At 50.9% G+C, this 20,019-nt stretch overlaps 1 protein-coding gene across 1 annotated transcript in view; it reads left to right on the top strand.

The window, feature by feature from the left end:
• LOC144159468 (sodium-dependent proline transporter-like) overlaps positions 1-8,994 on the top strand; it is a 40,319-nt gene extending 31,325 nt beyond the window's left edge. The window contains exons 7-16 of the mRNA XM_077690980.1: positions 314-446; positions 724-858; positions 993-1,096; positions 1,673-1,797; positions 2,480-2,592; positions 3,288-3,416; positions 3,803-3,902; positions 6,090-6,190; positions 6,321-6,479; positions 7,455-8,994. Of these exons, the coding sequence (XP_077547106.1) occupies positions 314-446; positions 724-858; positions 993-1,096; positions 1,673-1,797; positions 2,480-2,592; positions 3,288-3,416; positions 3,803-3,902; positions 6,090-6,190; positions 6,321-6,479; positions 7,455-7,595 (1,240 nt within the window). The 3' untranslated portion in view covers positions 7,596-8,994. The remainder of the gene's footprint in view (positions 1-313; positions 447-723; positions 859-992; positions 1,097-1,672; positions 1,798-2,479; positions 2,593-3,287; positions 3,417-3,802; positions 3,903-6,089; positions 6,191-6,320; positions 6,480-7,454) is intronic.
• The last annotated feature ends 11,025 nt before the right edge of the window (positions 8,995-20,019 follow it).

The following is a 20,019-nucleotide window of genomic DNA, read 5'->3' as shown; positions in this document are numbered from 1 at the left end:
GCACATTAGAAAAGCTACAGCCCATGTGTGTCGCGCATGACGTCGCAAGTTCGGCTCTTAGCCCCCGTATTGCGCTATACGCGAGTATTGAGCTGTCAAGTGCATGAGAGGTGAATGGAGGACTAAACTATATAGCCCAGGGATGTCCATCACGCCCGCAGTCACCGCTGCTGGCTGCTTGCAGCATTTATGACAGACCTACTACGTTTCTTTCCCTGATATAATTCTTGTATGGGTTGTGGCCTTCGATGAATCTACCTGATGAAACCGGTTTCTCAAGCAAACTTCCCTCTGCGCGCGTGTGCCCACGCAGGCGTTACGTCCTCAACATCACGAGCGGTATCGAGGACCTCGGCGTCGTTCGCTGGGATCTTAGCCTGTGCTTGCTGGCCAGCTGGGTCGTCGTCTTCCTCTGCCTCATGAAGGGCGTCAAGTCTACCGGGAAGGTAATCCGTCTGCCTACTGCATATACGCTTATGCAAACCCTCATACGTGTTTGGCTCGAACCCTTCGCCTCGTATAAAGCATTTATCGTAATATAAGCAACTGCTGCTTTACTACCTTCTGGAATTTATCGCTCGGCATATAACCGCGATAGCAAAAAAATAGCGCTCCTATGGGAGAGACCAAGCGTACGTGCGGGCCAGTTAAGGCACGTCTTTGGCATGCATTTCTGATACCTTGGAGCGATTACAAAATGCTTCACTGTGCGCGTCTTTCCAGGTGGTCTACTTCACGGCGACGTTTCCTTACCTCGTGCTGATCATTCTACTCGTCAAGGGCGTCACGCTGCCCGGAGCTGTTGAGGGAATCAAGTACTTCATCATTCCCCAATGGGACAGGCTGCTCGAAGTTGACGTGAGTTCCCCTCCTGGTACTTATTGCGCAGTTGAAAATCGCCCCGCCCGGGCACCGTTATTGTCGTCTGAGGTTTCGGTAAATGAGAACGGTCTTGATTCACGAATCGCGCCATCCGCTCTTTGTTTGTTTAGATTTGGCGCAAGGCTGCGGAGCAGCTGTTCTACTCTCTCGGAATCTCGTGGGGAGGAATCATCATGTTCGGGTCGTACAACAAGTTCAGCAACGCCGTGCACAGGTCAGTACGCCCGTTCACAACATCCAATAATATGGGATTGGCATCGCTGGGTTTGCACCGCCGTGGTGTTGTATAAAAATCATACCGTAGATTGGGCCAGTGCGATGGGTCTGTGAAGCAGTCATGAAGCAGATCATGGATTGTTGCTTCTCTCGGTAATTTCTTGAAAAGGTTGAACTGGCTATTTGGCGACGTAAAATTATGGCGATGCAACAGTAGCAAGATTCAGTTCAGACCTTCACACCTTATTCTTCCTTCTTTCTGCCAAAGTAGGGTGACAGAACGGGCGCTCCGTCCTGTCTGGTCACCGTAATTGCCGCCGTGCTAATCCTTGGTCATAAACCAACTGGTGCATTGCGGTGGAGGTCATCTTTAGTCCTTTGTAAGTTCGTTTATTCTTGCAAGAACAGTGGCAACGTTTCAACGTTCTCCGCAAGAAAAAAGGAAACATTCTTCGGGTTAAAATTCGCGCCCGTGTGTTCTCTGTAGTGTCGTTATAATGAACGTGGTTGAATAAACACGTTCGACCATCGGCATCGGAGTCCTTATCCGCTCCTTCTTCTGTCCTCTCGGCAGAGACGCGCTGTTCGTGAGCACGATGGACTTCATCACCAGCATAATCGGCGGCATCGTCATCTTCTCAGTGTTGGGCAACATGTCGACCGAGCTCGGCATCGACATCAAGGACGTCGCCAAAGCCGGTATGCCAGGCCTTTTGTATGCGCAAAGGCACGAATGCGATTAGATAATACAAGGGTCTAACAAATGGCGGCGAGGACTGTTGAACGTGTACAAAAAACAGCGCAGGGTGCCAGGTTCATTTTATCAGTGTTTCGGCCGTGGAATGTGGCCAAGCATATGGATGGGGACAAAAATTAAAATGGGGTGCCGGTGTGGAGATGTTTAGAATGCGCACCCGGAATAAAAATGAGATAAATAAGAAACGATAGCGCTGAAAAATTATTTGACGTTCGGAAAAAAATTTGAAGAGAGCCGACTTTTGTAAATTCAAAACCAGTTGAGCAGAATTATAGGGTACACTGGCAAGTAAATAATATTAATTTAAATTGGCATCTGGTCTAATTTAAACTGAACAAAGTCTCAATGCCCTCTTGCGCTGATTCAACGGGGGTCCGAGTTCGCAAGAACTTACAAAGGCTTACTTATTAAAACTTGCTAAAGCAGTACACCCCTTTCCCAGCCCTTCGTCCATGTCGCTTCTGCCTTCTGTTTAGGACTGCCATACCTGTTTTCACCACCATTGGCGCGCATAAGATGTGGCACGTTTATGGCTGCAACAACGTGTGGTTGACATAGAGTTGTTCCTGCCTTAAAAAAACTGCGTACAAAAGTAACACGTTTCCTCTTCACGCCCGTATTCAGGTCAAGGCCTGGCATTCGTGGCGTACCCGGAGGCTCTGTCCAGGCTCGTGGTTCCCCAGCTCTGGTCCTTCCTGTTCTTCTTCATGCTCTTCTTGCTGGGATTGGACAGCGAGGTGGGTGACGTCACCGACGTCCTGACGCAGATCATGCGTTAATTTTTTGCATGGCGAGGTCTATCCTAACTGTTGCGGCGACGTTCGGCGCACTGTTCAAATTAAGGATTTCCAATCTAAATCCCGCGTCGATGACGTATGTTTATGCTGTGCAGATGCTAGTAATTGAAGACGAAACTTGTAAAGGCAGTACTTGAATAACATCGAAGATCTGTGGAAAGAAGGATTGCCTAAAGAGACCGCATGGATAAATGTGCAATCACACCTGTAGTGTATCTACGCGAAAGAAGCAGATTTCAGCAGGATGGTTGATTCGTATAAGACAACCGGTCGGAGCGCTACAAGCTACAGTGTGTGTATGTTCACCTCTTAAAAGAGGCAGAGAACACATGTCCCTAGACGAAGAAAATTGCGGACACAGCACCCGTTACCGTGGAAACTATGAATACAGAGGGACGAAATTATAAGCAAATGGAGGGAGAAATCTAGAGAAGAAATAAGGATGTTCCTTAGTCATTGATTGGTGCTGATAACGCTGCCGTTATGGTGTCTCTTCTACGCTTGAAATGCTGCCCGTATCCGATCTCGTATAACGGTGCGCCTGTTCTCTAAGAACAGAATTGTCTGAACGACGTGGCCTTTTGTGGGAAACGTGGAGGAATACATTAGCCAATTTCGTCTTGCGTCTCTTTCAGTTCGCGCTCTTGGAGACCTTCCTGACTGCCTTCTACGACGAGTTCCCCAGATCTCGGCACTACAAGATTCCCCTGACCTTCGGCATCTGCGTTCTATGCTTCCTGCTCGGCCTACCATGCGTCATGCAGGTGAGTTACCCCTTTTCTGCACGCTACGACTTTCATTAGGAGGCCGTCGCATGAAAATCAATTTAGGAGAATGAAAGTCAGCTGGCACTCCTTGTACTCTAGGCTGTAGCTTTAGTGCCTTTATTTTGCTCGCCTGTACCTCCACGCGAACCTTGCAGAATTCGGCTAGTAACACATGCTGTCACCTGGTCTGATTGGAGAAGACACTTTTTGCTATATAACTTTACCGGATGTCATAGCGTAGAGTGTGAATTTAGGGAACGGTTTAACACTTCCGCACTTCTTTTTTATGGTGGTCTGATACCCGGTTCCTATCGTGGTAATTCACTGTGCACGTTCGTGACTTACGTTTCTTTACATTTTGTATCGTTCGCTTCGTCTCTCAGGGAGGGCAGTACATTTTGAACCTGATGGACACGTACGCTGGAGGCGGCGCCGTCCTCTTCATCGCCATCTGCGAAATCGTCGGACTCATGTGGCTGTACGGTAAGCACAAACGAGACTAAACTCAAAACCTTGTATAAGGCATGCTCTTTGCCCGCACGTGTCTTAAAGGAATCATGGATATCACTATGATTATCGAACCCCTAGCAACGAGGATGGAACCAGATATAATTCAAACCCTTTTCCGTGTTTGTTTTGATGTGTGTGGTGATTGCGTATTTATAGCGATACTTTCATAAAAAAAGGTTAAAAAAAAACGTAACCTTCACCTGCTGACTCGTGACGTACCCACAGAGACGCAGTTACAGGGTCTATGCTGTCTGCTATAAAATCTTTTAACTTTTGGTGCGTGTTTACCTTTTTAATATGTACTAGTAGACAGCAACAACACCAGTCAGACCGGACAGATCACTGTAATAGCGGTTCATCTTTGCATCGCAACCTTTTCTCGTTTTTCTTGTTGTGACTTCATCTGTATAATCCTTGGTAGATATGGATATGAAACTTGATCTACTGGACAGGTGGCGAATGGTGCATTTGGTGCGTACAGTAAATTCGGCACAACTTAGAGGCGCCAGAAAAAACAGCACTGCATGCACGGGCACCAAACGAAGGGGCATGACAAAATGAGAGCGGGAACGGAAAGGCCTCCACCCATGCCGCAAGCTCCGACTTTTCTGCCTCCTGGCAACTAGGTTTTGTTTGTAAAACACCGGATACAGCGTGTGCTCGGGAAATGGCTTTTTATATGCACTGTTCAAGGTCATAGGAGCTGCGAGAGTTGCGCGTCTTTTCCCGCCTGTCTGCTCCTGGAGAAACGATACGTGTTGTTTCGACGCGTCCTGGTTGTGGAAATCGTTTTGTAAACACGCGTCGGCGTCATGGTATACACATCGGGCTGATAAATGCGATATCTTCGGGCTATTTTTGTAGCATACGCCTGACAATCGATAGCTGTGGCTATCTGGTTAGTGAGTGATTCGAGACGTCGCTAGTAAAAAAAAAAAAATCAGCGCTTGTTTGGAAGCAGATCACCTCCTCACCATGAAAGGACAATAAAAAAATAATGGGTACTTCTTGCGCCTTCGGACATCGTTCGGCTCGGTGTGTAACGCAACGTCCGGCGCGCTAGCCGTGTTCTACGCGGGAAAATGCAGTAAATAGTTAAAAAAGATCAACAATAAATTCGTTGGGCCCGCACAAACGCACTCATATGAAGTAAGTGATAAACTAAAGCCGAATGGTATTACAAAAAGGGGGGAGGGGGAGACTGGTGGTTCACCCGCACAAGTACAGTGGTGGTTCATCACACATGTACAGTGATGATTCTTCTTGTAGTAGACCTGTTTATTTCACGCATATGATCCGGAATATTTTTATGAAAGTGTGACGGCTGCTGCCATGCGTTCGGGGAGGGGGGAGGGGGACTGCGGCCTTGTCAAGCTGGCATTATGCCAGCTTTTCCTGCATGTCTCCTGCATCATGTATCCTTGATGCCAGATAAAGTCATTATCAAGGTTTAAATTGAAAATCATAGAGGTTTAAATCACCGTAACATAACCTGGGGCAAGGAGGCACGCCGTAGTGGAAGGCTACGGAGTAGTCTAGACCCCAAGGGGCTGTTCTTGCACCAAAATCTCGGCACACGAGCGTTTTCGATTTTCGTCTCCATCAGTAAAGCGGCCACTGCGGCCGCGATCGAACCAGCGTCATTGGGATTCCGCTCCGAACGTCATAACCAGCTCTAGACGGCGCAAAAAGATTACAACGTAAGGGTGAAACAGACTAGCGGGAAAGGCGTGTCTGCGCACTCACCTCCCGCTCCGAGAACCGACTTGGATGCCGGAAGACCTCAGATCGGCCGCTCCAGCGCGCGTCCAACGTGGCAGTTGTTAGAGTTTTAGCTTACCGTGTGTACCGGTGTGCTCCGTGAGTATACTGTGTGTACCGGGACCCGAATACGCATACGCGCGTGGGCACAGCGAGGACCGGACGCCGGTCAGCTGAACAAAGCCACCCTACGTGAACGAATGCGCACATGCCCAGTCGGGTCCCGTACAAACGGGACACACGGAACATACGGCACACACGATATGCTAAAACTCACTATGTTTCCGCGCCGCGACGGCAACCGGATTCATTAGAAGCACATGTGACTGCCGCTTTAGCCCACACTCAAAACGATGACGATGCTGGGCCCATTCTAACCTGCCGCATTTCCTCATGCAGGGGTCCGCCGCTTCTGCGCCGACCTGAAGCTGATGTTGGGCCACGAGATCGGATGGTACTGGAAGGCCAGCTGGCTCGTCTTATCGCCGTGCATCCTCGGGGTAGGTTCCTCACTTAGGTCGCGAGCCTTGGGAGAGAGAAATGTGCAGAAAGCGAACTTGCTCTTGAGATATGATTCTCACAGCTCGGTGGCGTATACAATCGTAATCGCTTGTTATACCTTGCCCGCAGTTCCTGTTCATCTATGGGCTGGTCAAGCACAAGCCGATCACGTACGACGACACCGTGGCGTACCCAACTTGGGCCGACGGTGTCGGGTGGTTCCTGGCAATGCTCTCCATGGCCCAGATTCCCATCTGGGGTGTCATCGTGCTGCTCAAGAACTGGAAGGTGAGTACACTGTGACCGCGCCTGTGTGTGATTGATCTCGTTATTTACTTACTCGCTCAGTATTGCTTTCATTGCGGCAGTGATCGGTATTACTCGAGGCCAGCTTCTAACCAGAGTTGGAGAGTTTACTCCACCATGCAAGCGCGGGATCCGTTTGTATGTGTTGAACGCACAAGCTCCGTTATCGTACGAATCGCAAACCCTCTGTGTACAGCTCGATGACGACAAGAGGCTGCGCTGGGAAGCAAACTTGTAATGTTCCACAAGAGGCTTCTCGAAGCTCTTACGTTTTAACGACGGGAAACACACAATTGCAGCCCTAAGGAAGGATATAAAAACTGTGGTTGATTTCTCTGTCATAGGAATCCGGAAAACACGAAAGTGAAATGTACAGCGAAATCTGCGGCTGAGCATAATTTGCGGTCGGCGGCTGCCTTGTGGGTGTGCTTGGCGAGCGACGCCCTGCTGGCGGGTCGCTTCGGCAAGGGTGTACTGGCGTCATTTCCGTTACGTATATGACGTCAGGGAAATCTCAGGGTATCGCGGCATAAAACACTTTCGTGTTAAACCCAAAAACGAAGAACCCTAAGTGTATATAGTACTCTTTAGTACTAAAGGTTGCTTCCCCGCAAGAAGACCCTGTGTGCAGGGGTGCACCCTTTACAAGCCGCTTGCTTCGTTGTACTAGCGTCACTTCCGTGGCGGATATCACGTCAGCAAAATTTTCGTGTATCCGGCAATAAAACACTTTCGTGTTAAAAACAGTTTGTCTGCGACTCCAAGCGCACCCTACCTACCTTCTACTTAGCCTTGAGTACTTCCGGTCTCTCCCCTCGCTCTTTTCGGAATGTACGGGTTTTAAGCTTGTGGTACCACCAGGTATGGAATAAAACTCAACGGTGCTTCGGAGAAAGCAAGTGGGGATTTTGTTGTGACCGTTGTTCTCTGCCTCTGCTCTCTTCCCGCGCACCGCAGAATCCCCGCAAGGCCTTCCAGCCTGAACGCAGGTGGGGCCCGGGAGACCCCGCTGAAATGGAGCTGTACCGGAGCACCCGAAACGGCGGCGGCGTCACGAACCTCGGCTTCCAGGGCGGCGACAAGTATACCCACTACTGAACAACAAGGCCAAGCAACGTCGCAGAAGGGTGATGTCAGGGAATCAAAGCGCACCTGAAACTCTGTCGTAGAGCTGGTATATACTGCCTCTCGCTGCTGGTCTACAGCATCCAGTCTGTCCCCCACTTCATCCAGCCTGCGTACATGGAAGCTGAGTTGCGCAAGCTTCTGACTTTACTGGGGGTACTTTGAACTTGGAAGGGTGCACTTCCTTTTGTACCTGACGCCCGAGTTACGGCACGAGTAACGTTTGTTTCATCTTCGCCTTGAGACGAAAGGGACATCCCGCAAAGTTAACTTAATATTCGTGCTTACATAACTGACCACGCCATATGACTGTGACATTGATAATTGTTCCCCTCGACTGCGTTGGTTTGTAGCGTCTACTGTGTCGCGACGTTTTTATCATTTTCCAGCAATCCCCGCCTTCTACGCGCTGTGCGTAAATCGTACCCGCCGCTGTACAGTAGCTTCCTTTTTCAGTTTTTTGTGTGGTTTTACTGATCGTATGGCCGCGAGCTGTGTTCTCTCGCACCTGTGTGCACGTGTTGTCTTGTTGTCTTTCATCAGCGCCGTTCATATTTACGTGCTCCGTGCATAAAAATGGCAAGGAGCACTCCATACAATGCAGCTCGCTTGGCTCTTCTACACTAGTCTTCGGGCGCTGTACTTTGGATAAACCCGACGTTACCAAGATTCGTGCTTACCGTGCATAATTTATGCATTGCTTATGCGTTTGTTTTATCTGGGAACTGCATGTGCCTCACACTGTTGTGTATGTACATGCACATGTCTTGCAATGCCTTGCGTTTTCTACGCGTCTATTGTTTTCTTGAAGCCTTTGTACTTACGCATCTTGGTAGCGTGTTAAGTACTTTTATTTTACAGTGATTGTTCGTGAGCAGTAATTTAATTGCTCAAACATATTTTAGGGGAATCCCACGACGCAAAGGCAGACCGAAACCACTCGCTTCTGATCGAAGCGTCGATGTATATGTGTTGGTTGACGCAGCCTCCGTAAATCGCGATCTCATCACGAGTGTGATAAACTAGATCCACTTTTCATACCCTGGTGCGTTTTCACTAATCACGTATACATCATATTAAAAATTTAGAAATGAAGTGTAACATTAGCATAGCTGAAAAATAGAACGTTTTTACGGCTTCGATTTTAAGGGATGTAATTTTTTTATTGCTATCGTGCCTTATTTTTATTTCGTACAATGTGATATCGTGTGCGGGTTCACACGGTTGAGCAGCTAAATAGGATCAAGTGTGCTTTGTGTAAATAGTTGTACATGATAAGCGCGTGTGTCTGCGGCCTATTTATTACGAGTGTCAGTGATACATTTTCCTCAATGTATTTTACTCGAAAATAAATACTGCATTATTTTCTGTCTGTGTGCTGCATTTTTTATGCTGGTCCGACATATGTAGTGGAAAAATAGTTATACTTAGGTGCAAAAGAAGAAACGTTTCCCGGCATTTAAGTCTACTTACGTGCTTGAAAGGCTGGCGATACAGGCTTCAAAGTACGCGCACATGCTTCATGGTGCGCTCACAGGCTTCAGAATATGGACAGGCTTCAGAGTGCGCCTACCGACTTCAGTGTAGCTCAGGATACGCGCATGGGCTCCAGAGTACACTTACAGGCTTCAGTATACGCGTTTAGCCTTTTCAGATTACGTACACGGGCTTCAGAGTGCATGCACTTGATTCAAAGTACGTGCACAGGCTTCAGAGTGCGAGTACAGGATTTAGAATTTTCTCGCAAGTTTCAGACAGCGCCCACAGGCTTTAGAGTACGCTCACAGGCTTCAAAGGGCGTTCACAGGTTTTTCAGAGTGCTCTCACTGGCTTCAAAGTACCTGAACAGGCTTCAGAGTGTGAGTACGGGCTTCAGAGTATGTGCACCGGGCTTCAGAGTGCACTCACAGACTTCAGAGTACTCGCACAGTCTTCGCTTCAGGGTGCGCTTATAGGCTTCAGGGTGCGCGCATGGGCTTCAGATTGAAAAATAGAGCGCGACTTGGACAACGACACTAAAGAAGAACGACGGGACAAGCGCTCACTTGCAACTAACATTTATTGAAACATCGTCTCATATTTATACATGTATCATTACGAGCATGCTCACTAGGGTACACTAAATGGAAAGCATCAAACAGGTGGACATAATCAAAGTGACGTTTTCAAAAACTCAAACTCGCTGGCACGCAAAAGCACAGATGTACGCTGACGCACTTGTCCCATTTCTGGTTAATATAAAACGCTTCCAAGAACTCCTTCGCCACTGTATTATCACTCCTGCCGAAAATTCGAATCTGCTCAAAGAAAGGTCTATATTTTTCCAAAGGACTTGCAGGCCTGCAATCTTCGCAATGCACGGGTAAATGCGCGCGCGTATTATTGTTAAGGGAGAGAGAGAGAAAAAAACTTTTATAAGAACTATGCTCGCGTGCCCGGTCATTCACACGTCTGGCCGATGTAGGACTCCCCGCATGAAAGCGGTAGGTATCTCGTAAACTACCCCGACGGCAGGGCACAAAGCGCTTGTTAAGCTTCTGTTCGCACTTTTTCGATTTGGGCTTGCCGGAAATTAGCGCACAGAGGCGGCCAAGTATTTGTGGAGCAGAAGACACCACGGGCACTTGGTACCGTTCAGCCACATTTTTCAGGTTGTGCGTAACTCTATGTATATAGGGTAGAACAAAATTGGGCCCATCTCCCCGCGAGGGGGCTCGAGTAAATGTGTCGCATAGGGGGTGGTTGTATTGCGTTAACGTTTAGTGTTTGGGGAGTTGGCGGCAGTGAATGCGTTGTATCAGCAGCTTCTTGACGTAGTTTGAATGAGTCAAGGATATAAGGCGCGTTCGTAGCCTTTGATTCTGTGTCGGTTTTGTGGCGCAGTGGGAAGAGCACCATGTACCTCGCGTTCCGCCCACAGGTAGTGAATGCGTTGTATCAGCAGCTTCTTGACATAGTTTGGATGAGTCAATGATATAAGGCGCGTTCGTAGCCTTTCATCCTGTGTCGGCTTTGAGGCACAGTGGGTAGAGCACCATGTACCTTGCGTTCTGCCCGCAGAGTCGTGGGATCGAAACCAGGCGCCGGTAACTGTTATTTCTTTTTATAGTGTAGGGGGAGGTTGGCTGCTGCGGACGCCGACGCACGGGTGACATCGTGAGTTATACAAATGCTCTGCATTTAAAAAAAGTTTCGCTAAGAAACGCTTGAAATGACCCCCCTTTTGATTGATTGATTGTGGGGTTTTAACGCGCCGACGCAACGCAGGCGATGAGGCGCGCCGTAGTGGAGGGCTCCGGATTAACTTTGACCACCTGGGAATCTTTATCGTGCGCCGAAATCTCGTACACACGGGCGTTTTTGCTTTTCGCCTCCATCAGAAAAGCGGCCGCCGTGGCCGGGAATCGAACCCGCGAGACCCCCCTTTTGGCCGAAAGATTTTTCTGATAAGGCGCCGCATGGAGCGTACGTATCCTCCGTTTTATTCCTTCCAAGCGTTGAGAGAGAGGGCAAGCTGCCTCTTTTCCTCAGCGCTCTTTCAGTGAAAAAGGCGCCGCATGGAGCGTACGTATCCTCCGTTTTATTCCTTCCGAGAGTTGAGAGAGAGGGAAAGCTGCCTCTCTTCCTCGGCGTTCTTTCAGTGAAAAAGTTTCGCTAAGAAACGCTTGAAATGACCCCCCTTTTGGCCGAAAGATTTTACCGATAAGGCGCCGCATAGAGCGTACGTATCCTCCGTTTTATTCCTTCCAAGCGTTGAGAGAGAGGGCAAGCTGCCTCTCTTCCTCAGCGCTCTTTCAGTGAAAAAGGCGCCGCATGGAGCGTACGTATCCTCCGTTTTATTCCTTCCAAGCGTTGAGAGAGAGGGCAAGCTGCCTCTCTTCCTCAGCGCTCTTTCAGTGAAAAAGGCGCCGCATGGAGCGTACGTATCCTCCGTTTTATTCCTTCCAAGCGTTGAGAGAGAGGGCAAGCTGCCTCTCTTCCTCGGCGCTCTTTCAGTGAAAAAGGCGCCGCATGGAGCGTACGTATCCTCCGTTTTAATCCTTCCAAGCGTTGAGAAAGAGGGCAAGCTGCCTCTCTTCCTCAGCGCTCTTTCAGTGAAAAAGGCGCCGCATGGAGCGTAGGTATCCTCCGTTTTATTCCTTCCGAGCGTTGAGACAGAGGGCAAGCTGCCTCTCTTCCTCGGCGCTCTTTCAGTGAAAAAGGCGCCGCATGGAGCGTACGTATCCTCCGTTTTAATCCTTCCAAGCGTTGAGAAAGAGGGCAAGCTGCCTCTCTTCCTCAGCGCTCTTTCAGTGAAAAAGGCGCCGCATGGAGCGTACGTATCCTCCGTTTTATTCCTTCCAAGCGTTGAGACAGAGGGCAAGCTGCCTCTCTTCCTCAGCGCTCTTTCAGTGAAAAAGGCGCCGCATGGAGCGTAGGTATCCTCCGTTTTATTCCTTCCGAGCGTTGAGACAGAGGGCAAGCTGCCTCTCTTCCTCGGCGCTCTTTCAGTGAAAAAGGCGCCGCATGGAGCGTAGGTATCCTCCGTTTTATTCCTTCCGAGCGTTGAGACAGAGGGCAAGCTGCCTCTCTTCCTCGGCGCTCTTTCAGTGAAAAAGGCGCCGCATGGAGCGTACGTATCCTCCGTTTTAATCCTTCCAAGCGTTGAGAAAGAGGGCAAGCTGCCTCTCTTCCTCAGCGCTCTTTCAGTGAAAAAGGCGCCGCATGGAGCGTACGTATCCTCCGTTTTATTCCTTCCAAGCGTTGAGAGAGAGGGCAAGCTGCCTCTCTTCCTCAGCGCTCTTTCAGTGAAAAAGGCGCCGCATGGAGCGTAGGTATCCTCCGTTTTATTCCTTCCGAGCGTTGAGACAGAGGGCAAGCTGCCTCTCTTCCTCGGCGCTCTTTCAGTGAAAAAGGCGCCGCATGGAGCGTACGTATCCTCCGTTTTAATCCTTCCAAGCGTTGAGAAAGAGGGCAAGCTGCCTCTCTTCCTCAGCGCTCTTTCAGTGAAAAAGGCGCCGCATGGAGCGTAGGTATCCTCCGTTTTATTCCTTCCGAGCGTTGAGACAGAGGGCAAGCTGCCTCTCTTCCTCGGCGCTCTTTCAGTGAAAAAGGCGCCGCATGGAGCGTACGTATCCTCCGTTTTAATCCTTCCAAGCGTTGAGAAAGAGGGCAAGCTGCCTCTCTTCCTCAGCGCTCTTTCAGTGAAAAAGGCGCCGCATGGAGCGTACGTATCCTCCGTTTTATTCCTTCCAAGCGTTGAGAGAGAGGGCAAGCTGCCTCTCTTCCTCAGCGCTCTTTCAGTGAAAAAGGCGCCGCATGGAGCGTAGGTATCCTCCGTTTTATTCCTTCCGAGCGTTGAGACAGAGGGCAAGCTGCCTCTCTTCCTCGGCGCTCTTTCAGTGAAAAAGGCGCCGCATGGAGCGTAGGTATCCTCCGTTTTAATCCTTCCAAGCGTTGAGAAAGAGGGCAAGCTGCCTCTCTTCCTCAGCGCTCTTTCAGTGAAAAAGGCGCCGCATGGAGCGTACGTATCCTCCGTTTTAATCCTTCCAAGCGTTGAGAAAGAGGGCAAGCTGCCTCTCTTCCTCAGCGCTCTTTCAGTGAAAAAGGCGCCGCATGGAGCGTACGTATCCTCCGTTTTATTCCTTCCAAGCGTTGAGAGAGAGGGCAAGCTGCCTCTCTTCCTCAGCGCTCTTTCAGTGAAAAAGGCGCCGCATGGAGCGTAGGTATCCTCCGTTTTATTCCTTCCAAGCGTTGAGACAGAGGGCAAGCTGCCTCTCTTCCTCGGCGCTCTTTCAGTGAAAAAGGCGCCGCATGGAGCGTACGTTTCCTCCGTTTTATTCCTTCCGAGAGTTGAGAGAGAGGGAAAGCTGCCTCTCTTCTTCGGCGTTCTTTCAGTGAAAAAGTTTCGCTAAGAAACGCTTGAAATGACCCCCCTTTTGGCCGAAAGATTTTACCGATAAGGCGCCGCATAGAGCGTACGTATCCTCCGTTTTATTCCTTCCAAGCGTTGAGAGAGAGGGCAAGCTGCCTCTCTTCCTCAGCGCTCTTTCAGTGAAAAAGGCGCCGCATGGAGCGTACGTATCCTCCGTTTTATTCCTTCCAAGCGTTGAGAGAGAGGGCAAGCTGCCTCTCTTCCTCAGCGCTCTTTCAGTGAAAAAGGCGCCGCATGGAGCGTACGTATCCTCCGTTTTATTCCTTCCAAGCGTTGAGAGAGAGGGCAAGCTGCCTCTCTTCCTCGGCGCTCTTTCAGTGAAAAAGGCGCCGCATGGAGCGTACGTATCCTCCGTTTTAATCCTTCCAAGCGTTGAGAAAGAGGGCAAGCTGCCTCTCTTCCTCAGCGCTCTTTCAGTGAAAAAGGCGCCGCATGGAGCGTAGGTATCCTCCGTTTTATTCCTTCCGAGCGTTGAGACAGAGGGCAAGCTGCCTCTCTTCCTCGGCGCTCTTTCAGTGAAAAAGGCGCCGCATGGAGCGTACGTATCCTCCGTTTTAATCCTTCCAAGCGTTGAGAAAGAGGGCAAGCTGCCTCTCTTCCTCAGCGCTCTTTCAGTGAAAAAGGCGCCGCATGGAGCGTACGTATCCTCCGTTTTATTCCTTCCAAGCGTTGAGACAGAGGGCAAGCTGCCTCTCTTCCTCAGCGCTCTTTCAGTGAAAAAGGCGCCGCATGGAGCGTAGGTATCCTCCGTTTTATTCCTTCCGAGCGTTGAGACAGAGGGCAAGCTGCCTCTCTTCCTCAGCGCTCTTTCAGTGAAAAAGGCGCCGCATGGAGCGTAGGTATCCTCCGTTTTATTCCTTCCGAGCGTTGAGACAGAGGGCAAGCTGCCTCTCTTCCTCGGCGCTCTTTCAGTGAAAAAGGCGCCGCATGGAGCGTACGTATCCTCCGTTTTAATCCTTCCAAGCGTTGAGAAAGAGGGCAAGCTGCCTCTCTTCCTCAGCGCTCTTTCAGTGAAAAAGGCGCCGCATGGAGCGTACGTATCCTCCGTTTTATTCCTTCCAAGCGTTGAGAGAGAGGGCAAGCTGCCTCTCTTCCTCAGCGCTCTTTCAGTGAAAAAGGCGCCGCATGGAGCGTAGGTATCCTCCGTTTTATTCCTTCCGAGCGTTGAGACAGAGGGCAAGCTGCCTCTCTTCCTCGGCGCTCTTTCAGTGAAAAAGGCGCCGCATGGAGCGTACGTATCCTCCGTTTTAATCCTTCCAAGCGTTGAGAAAGAGGGCAAGCTGCCTCTCTTCCTCAGCGCTCTTTCAGTGAAAAAGGCGCCGCATGGAGCGTAGGTATCCTCCGTTTTATTCCTTCCGAGCGTTGAGACAGAGGGCAAGCTGCCTCTCTTCCTCGGCGCTCTTTCAGTGAAAAAGGCGCCGCATGGAGCGTACGTATCCTCCGTTTTAATCCTTCCAAGCGTTGAGAAAGAGGGCAAGCTGCCTCTCTTCCTCAGCGCTCTTTCAGTGAAAAAGGCGCCGCATGGAGCGTACGTATCCTCCGTTTTATTCCTTCCAAGCGTTGAGAGAGAGGGCAAGCTGCCTCTCTTCCTCAGCGCTCTTTCAGTGAAAAAGGCGCCGCATGGAGCGTAGGTATCCTCCGTTTTATTCCTTCCGAGCGTTGAGACAGAGGGCAAGCTGCCTCTCTTCCTCGGCGCTCTTTCAGTGAAAAAGGCGCCGCATGGAGCGTAGGTATCCTCCGTTTTAATCCTTCCAAGCGTTGAGAAAGAGGGCAAGCTGCCTCTCTTCCTCAGCGCTCTTTCAGTGAAAAAGGCGCCGCATGGAGCGTACGTATCCTCCGTTTTAATCCTTCCAAGCGTTGAGAAAGAGGGCAAGCTGCCTCTCTTCCTCAGCGCTCTTTCAGTGAAAAAGGCGCCGCATGGAGCGTACGTATCCTCCGTTTTATTCCTTCCAAGCGTTGAGAGAGAGGGCAAGCTGCCTCTCTTCCTCAGCGCTCTTTCAGTGAAAAAGGCGCCGCATGGAGCGTAGGTATCCTCCGTTTTATTCCTTCCGAGCGTTGAGACAGAGGGCAAGCTGCCTCTCTTCCTCGGCGCTCTTTCAGTGAAAAAGGCGCCGCATGGAGCGTACGTATCCTCCGTTTTAATCCTTCCAAGCGTTGAGAAAGAGGGCAAGCTGCCTCTCTTCCTCAGCGCTCTTTCAGTGAAAAAGGCGCCGCATGGAGCGTACGTATCCTCCGTTTTATTCCTTCCAAGCGTTGAGACAGAGGGCAAGCTGCCTCTCTTCCTCAGCGCTCTTTCAGTGAAAAAGGCGCCGCATGGAGCGTAGGTATCCTCCGTTTTATTCCTTCCGAGCGTTGAGACAGAGGGCAAGCTGCCTCTCTTCCTCGGCGCTCTTTCAGTGAAAAAGGCGCCGCATGGAGCGTAGGTATCCTCCGTTTTATTCCTTCCAAGCGTTGAGAGAGAGGGCAAGCTGCCTCTCTTCCTCGGCGCTCTTTCAGTGAAAAAGGCGCCGCATGGAGCGTACGTATCCTCCGTTTTATTCCTTCCAAGCGTTGAGAGAGAGGGCAAGCTGCCTCTCTTCCTCAGCGCTCTTTCAGTGAAAAAGGCGCCGCATGGAGCGTACGTATCCTCCGTTTTAATCCTTCCAAGCGTTGAGAAAGAGGGCAAGCTGCCTCTCTTCCTCAGCGCTCTTTCAGTGAAAAAGGCGCCGCATGGAGCGTACGTATCCTCCGTTTTATTCCTTCCAAGCGTTGAGACAGAGGGCAAGCTGCCTCTCTTCCTCAGCGCTCTTTCAGTGAAAAAGGCGCCGCATGGAGCGTAGGTATCCTCCGTTTTATTCCTTCCGAGCGTTGAGACAGAGGGCAAGCTGCCTCTCTTCCTCGGCGCTCTTTCAGTGAAAAAGGCGCCGCATGGAGCGTAGGTATCCTCGGTTTTATTCCTTCCAAGCGTTGAGAGAGAGGGCAAGCTGCCTCTCTTCCTCGGCGCTCTTTCAGTGAAAAAGGCGCCGCATGGAGCGTACGTATCCTCCGTTTTATTCCTTCCAAGCGTTGAGAGAGAGGGCAAGCTGCCTCTCTTCCTCAGCGCTCTTTCAGTGAAAAAGGCGCCGCATGGAGCGTACGTATCCTCCGTTTTATTCCTTCCAAGCGTTGAGAGAGAGGGCAAGCTGCCTCTCTTCCTCGGCGCTCTTTCAGTGAAAAAGGCGCCGCATGGAGCGTACGTATCCTCCGTTTTATTCCTTCCGAGCGTTGAGACAGAGGGCAAGCTGCCTCTCTTCCTCGGCGCTCTTTCAGTGAAAAAGGCGCCGCATGGAGCGTACGTATCCTCCGTTTTAATCCTTCCAAGCGTTGAGAAAGAGGGCAAGCTGCCTCTCTTCCTCGGCGCTCTTTCAGTGAAAAAGGCGCCGCATGGAGAGTACGTATCCTCCGTTTTATTCCTTCCAAGCGTTGAGAGAGAGGGCAAGCTGCCTCTCTTCCTCAGCGCTCTTTCAGTGAAAAAGGCGCCGCATGGAGCGTACGTATCCTCCGTTTTATTCCTTCCAAGCGTTGAGAGAGAGGGCAAGCTGCCTCTCTTCCTCAGCGCTCTTTCAGTGAAAAAGGCGCCGCATGGAGCGTACGTATCCTCCGTTTTATTCCTTCCAAGCGTTGAGAGAGAGGGCAAGCTGCCTCTCTTCCTCGGCGCTCTTTCAGTGAAAAAGGCGCCGCATGGAGCGTACGTATCCTCCGTTTTAATCCTTCCAAGCGTTGAGAAAGAGGGCAAGCTGCCTCTCTTCCTCAGCGCTCTTTCAGTGAAAAAGGCGCCGCATGGAGCGTAGGTATCCTCCGTTTTATTCCTTCCGAGCGTTGAGACAGAGGGCAAGCTGCCTCTCTTCCTCGGCGCTCTTTCAGTGAAAAAGGCGCCGCATGGAGCGTACGTATCCTCCGTTTTAATCCTTCCAAGCGTTGAGAAAGAGGGCAAGCTGCCTCTCTTCCTCAGCGCTCTTTCAGTGAAAAAGGCGCCGCATGGAGCGTACGTATCCTCCGTTTTATTCCTTCCAAGCGTTGAGACAGAGGGCAAGCTGCCTCTCTTCCTCAGCGCTCTTTCAGTGAAAAAGGCGCCGCATGGAGCGTAGGTATCCTCCGTTTTATTCCTTCCGAGCGTTGAGACAGAGGGCAAGCTGCCTCTCTTCCTCGGCGCTCTTTCAGTGAAAAAGGCGCCGCATGGAGCGTAGGTATCCTCCGTTTTATTCCTTCCGAGCGTTGAGACAGAGGGCAAGCTGCCTCTCTTCCTCGGCGCTCTTTCAGTGAAAAAGGCGCCGCATGGAGCGTACGTATCCTCCGTTTTAATCCTTCCAAGCGTTGAGAAAGAGGGCAAGCTGCCTCTCTTCCTCAGCGCTCTTTCAGTGAAAAAGGCGCCGCATGGAGCGTACGTATCCTCCGTTTTATTCCTTCCAAGCGTTGAGAGAGAGGGCAAGCTGCCTCTCTTCCTCAGCGCTCTTTCAGTGAAAAAGGCGCCGCATGGAGCGTAGGTATCCTCCGTTTTATTCCTTCCGAGCGTTGAGACAGAGGGCAAGCTGCCTCTCTTCCTCGGCGCTCTTTCAGTGAAAAAGGCGCCGCATGGAGCGTACGTATCCTCCGTTTTAATCCTTCCAAGCGTTGAGAAAGAGGGCAAGCTGCCTCTCTTCCTCAGCGCTCTTTCAGTGAAAAAGGCGCCGCATGGAGCGTAGGTATCCTCCGTTTTATTCCTTCCGAGCGTTGAGACAGAGGGCAAGCTGCCTCTCTTCCTCGGCGCTCTTTCAGTGAAAAAGGCGCCGCATGGAGCGTAGGTATCCTCCGTTTTATTCCTTCCGAGCGTTGAGACAGAGGGCAAGCTGCCTCTCTTCCTCGGCGCTCTTTCAGTGAAAAAGGCGCCGCATGGAGCGTACGTATCCTCCGTTTTAATCCTTCCAAGCGTTGAGAAAGAGGGCAAGCTGCCTCTCTTCCTCAGCGCTCTTTCAGTGAAAAAGGCGCCGCATGGAGCGTAGGTATCCTCCGTTTTATTCCTTCCGAGCGTTGAGACAGAGGGCAAGCTGCCTCTCTTCCTCGGCGCTCTTTCAGTGAAAAAGGCGCCGCATGGAGCGTACGTATCCTCCGTTTTAATCCTTCCAAGCGTTGAGAAAGAGGGCAAGCTGCCTCTCTTCCTCAGCGCTCTTTCAGTGAAAAAGGCGCCGCATGGAGCGTACGTATCCTCCGTTTTATTCCTTCCAAGCGTTGAGAGAGAGGGCAAGCTGCCTCTCTTCCTCAGCGCTCTTTCAGTGAAAAAGGCGCCGCATGGAGCGTAGGTATCCTCCGTTTTATTCCTTCCGAGCGTTGAGACAGAGGGCAAGCTGCCTCTCTTCCTCGGCGCTCTTTCAGTGAAAAAGGCGCCGCATGGAGCGTACGTATCCTCCGTTTTAATCCTTCCAAGCGTTGAGAAAGAGGGCAAGCTGCCTCTCTTCCTCAGCGCTCTTTCAGTGAAAAAGGCGCCGCATGGAGCGTAGGTATCCTCCGTTTTATTCCTTCCGAGCGTTGAGACAGAGGGCAAGCTGCCTCTCTTCCTCGGCGCTCTTTCAGTGAAAAAGGCGCCGCATAGAGCGTACGTATCCTCCGTTTTAATCCTTCCAAGCGTTGAGAAAGAGGGCAAGCTGCCTCTCTTCCTCAGCGCTCTTTCAGTGAAAAAGGCGCCGCATGGAGCGTAGGTATCCTCCGTTTTATTCCTTCCGAGCGTTGAGACAGAGGGCAAGCTGCCTCTCTTCCTCGGCGCTCTTTCAGTGAAAAAGGCGCCGCATGGAGCGTACGTATCCTCCGTTTTAATCCTTCCAAGCGTTGAGAAAGAGGGCAAGCTGCCTCTCTTCCTCAGCGCTCTTTCAGTGAAAAAGGCGCCGCATGGAGCGTACGTATCCTCCGTTTTATTCCTTCCAAGCGTTGAGAGAGAGGGCAAGCTGCCTCTCTTCCTCAGCGCTCTTTCAGTGAAAAAGGCGCCGCATGGAGCGTACGTATCCTCCGTTTTAATCCTTCCAAGCGTTGAGAAAGAGGGCAAGCTGCCTCTCTTCCTCAGCGCTCTTTCAGTGAAAAAGGCGCCGCATGGAGCGTACGTATCCTCCGTTTTATTCCTTCCAAGCGTTGAGAAAGAGGGCAAGCTGCCTCTCTTCCTCAGCGCTCTTTCAGTGAAAAAGGCGCCGCATGGAGCGTAGGTATCCTCCGTTTTATTCCTTCCAAGCGTTGAGAAAGAGGGCAAGCTGCCTCTCTTCCTCAGCGCTCTTTCAGTGAAAAAGGCGCCGCATGGAGCGTACGTATCCTCCGTTTTAATCCTTCCAAGCGTTGAGAAAGAGGGCAAGCTGCCTCTCTTCCTCAGCGCTCTTTCAGTGAAAAAGGCGCCGCATGGAGCGTAGGTATCCTCCGTTTTATTCCTTCCAAGCGTTGAGAGAGAGGGCAAGCTGCCTCTCTTCCTCAGCGCTCTTTCAGTGAAAAAGGCGCCGCATGGAGCGTACG

Source organism: Haemaphysalis longicornis, unplaced genomic scaffold, assembly GCF_048455015.1.
Source record: "Haemaphysalis longicornis isolate Haplotype H1 unplaced genomic scaffold, Haemaphysalis longicornis Haplotype H1 scaffold_10, whole genome shotgun sequence".
Classification (NCBI taxonomy): Eukaryota; Metazoa; Arthropoda; class Arachnida; order Ixodida; family Ixodidae; genus Haemaphysalis; species Haemaphysalis longicornis.
Note: the sequence above shows the minus strand (reverse complement) of the source record. Positions and strands in the feature narration are given on the sequence as shown.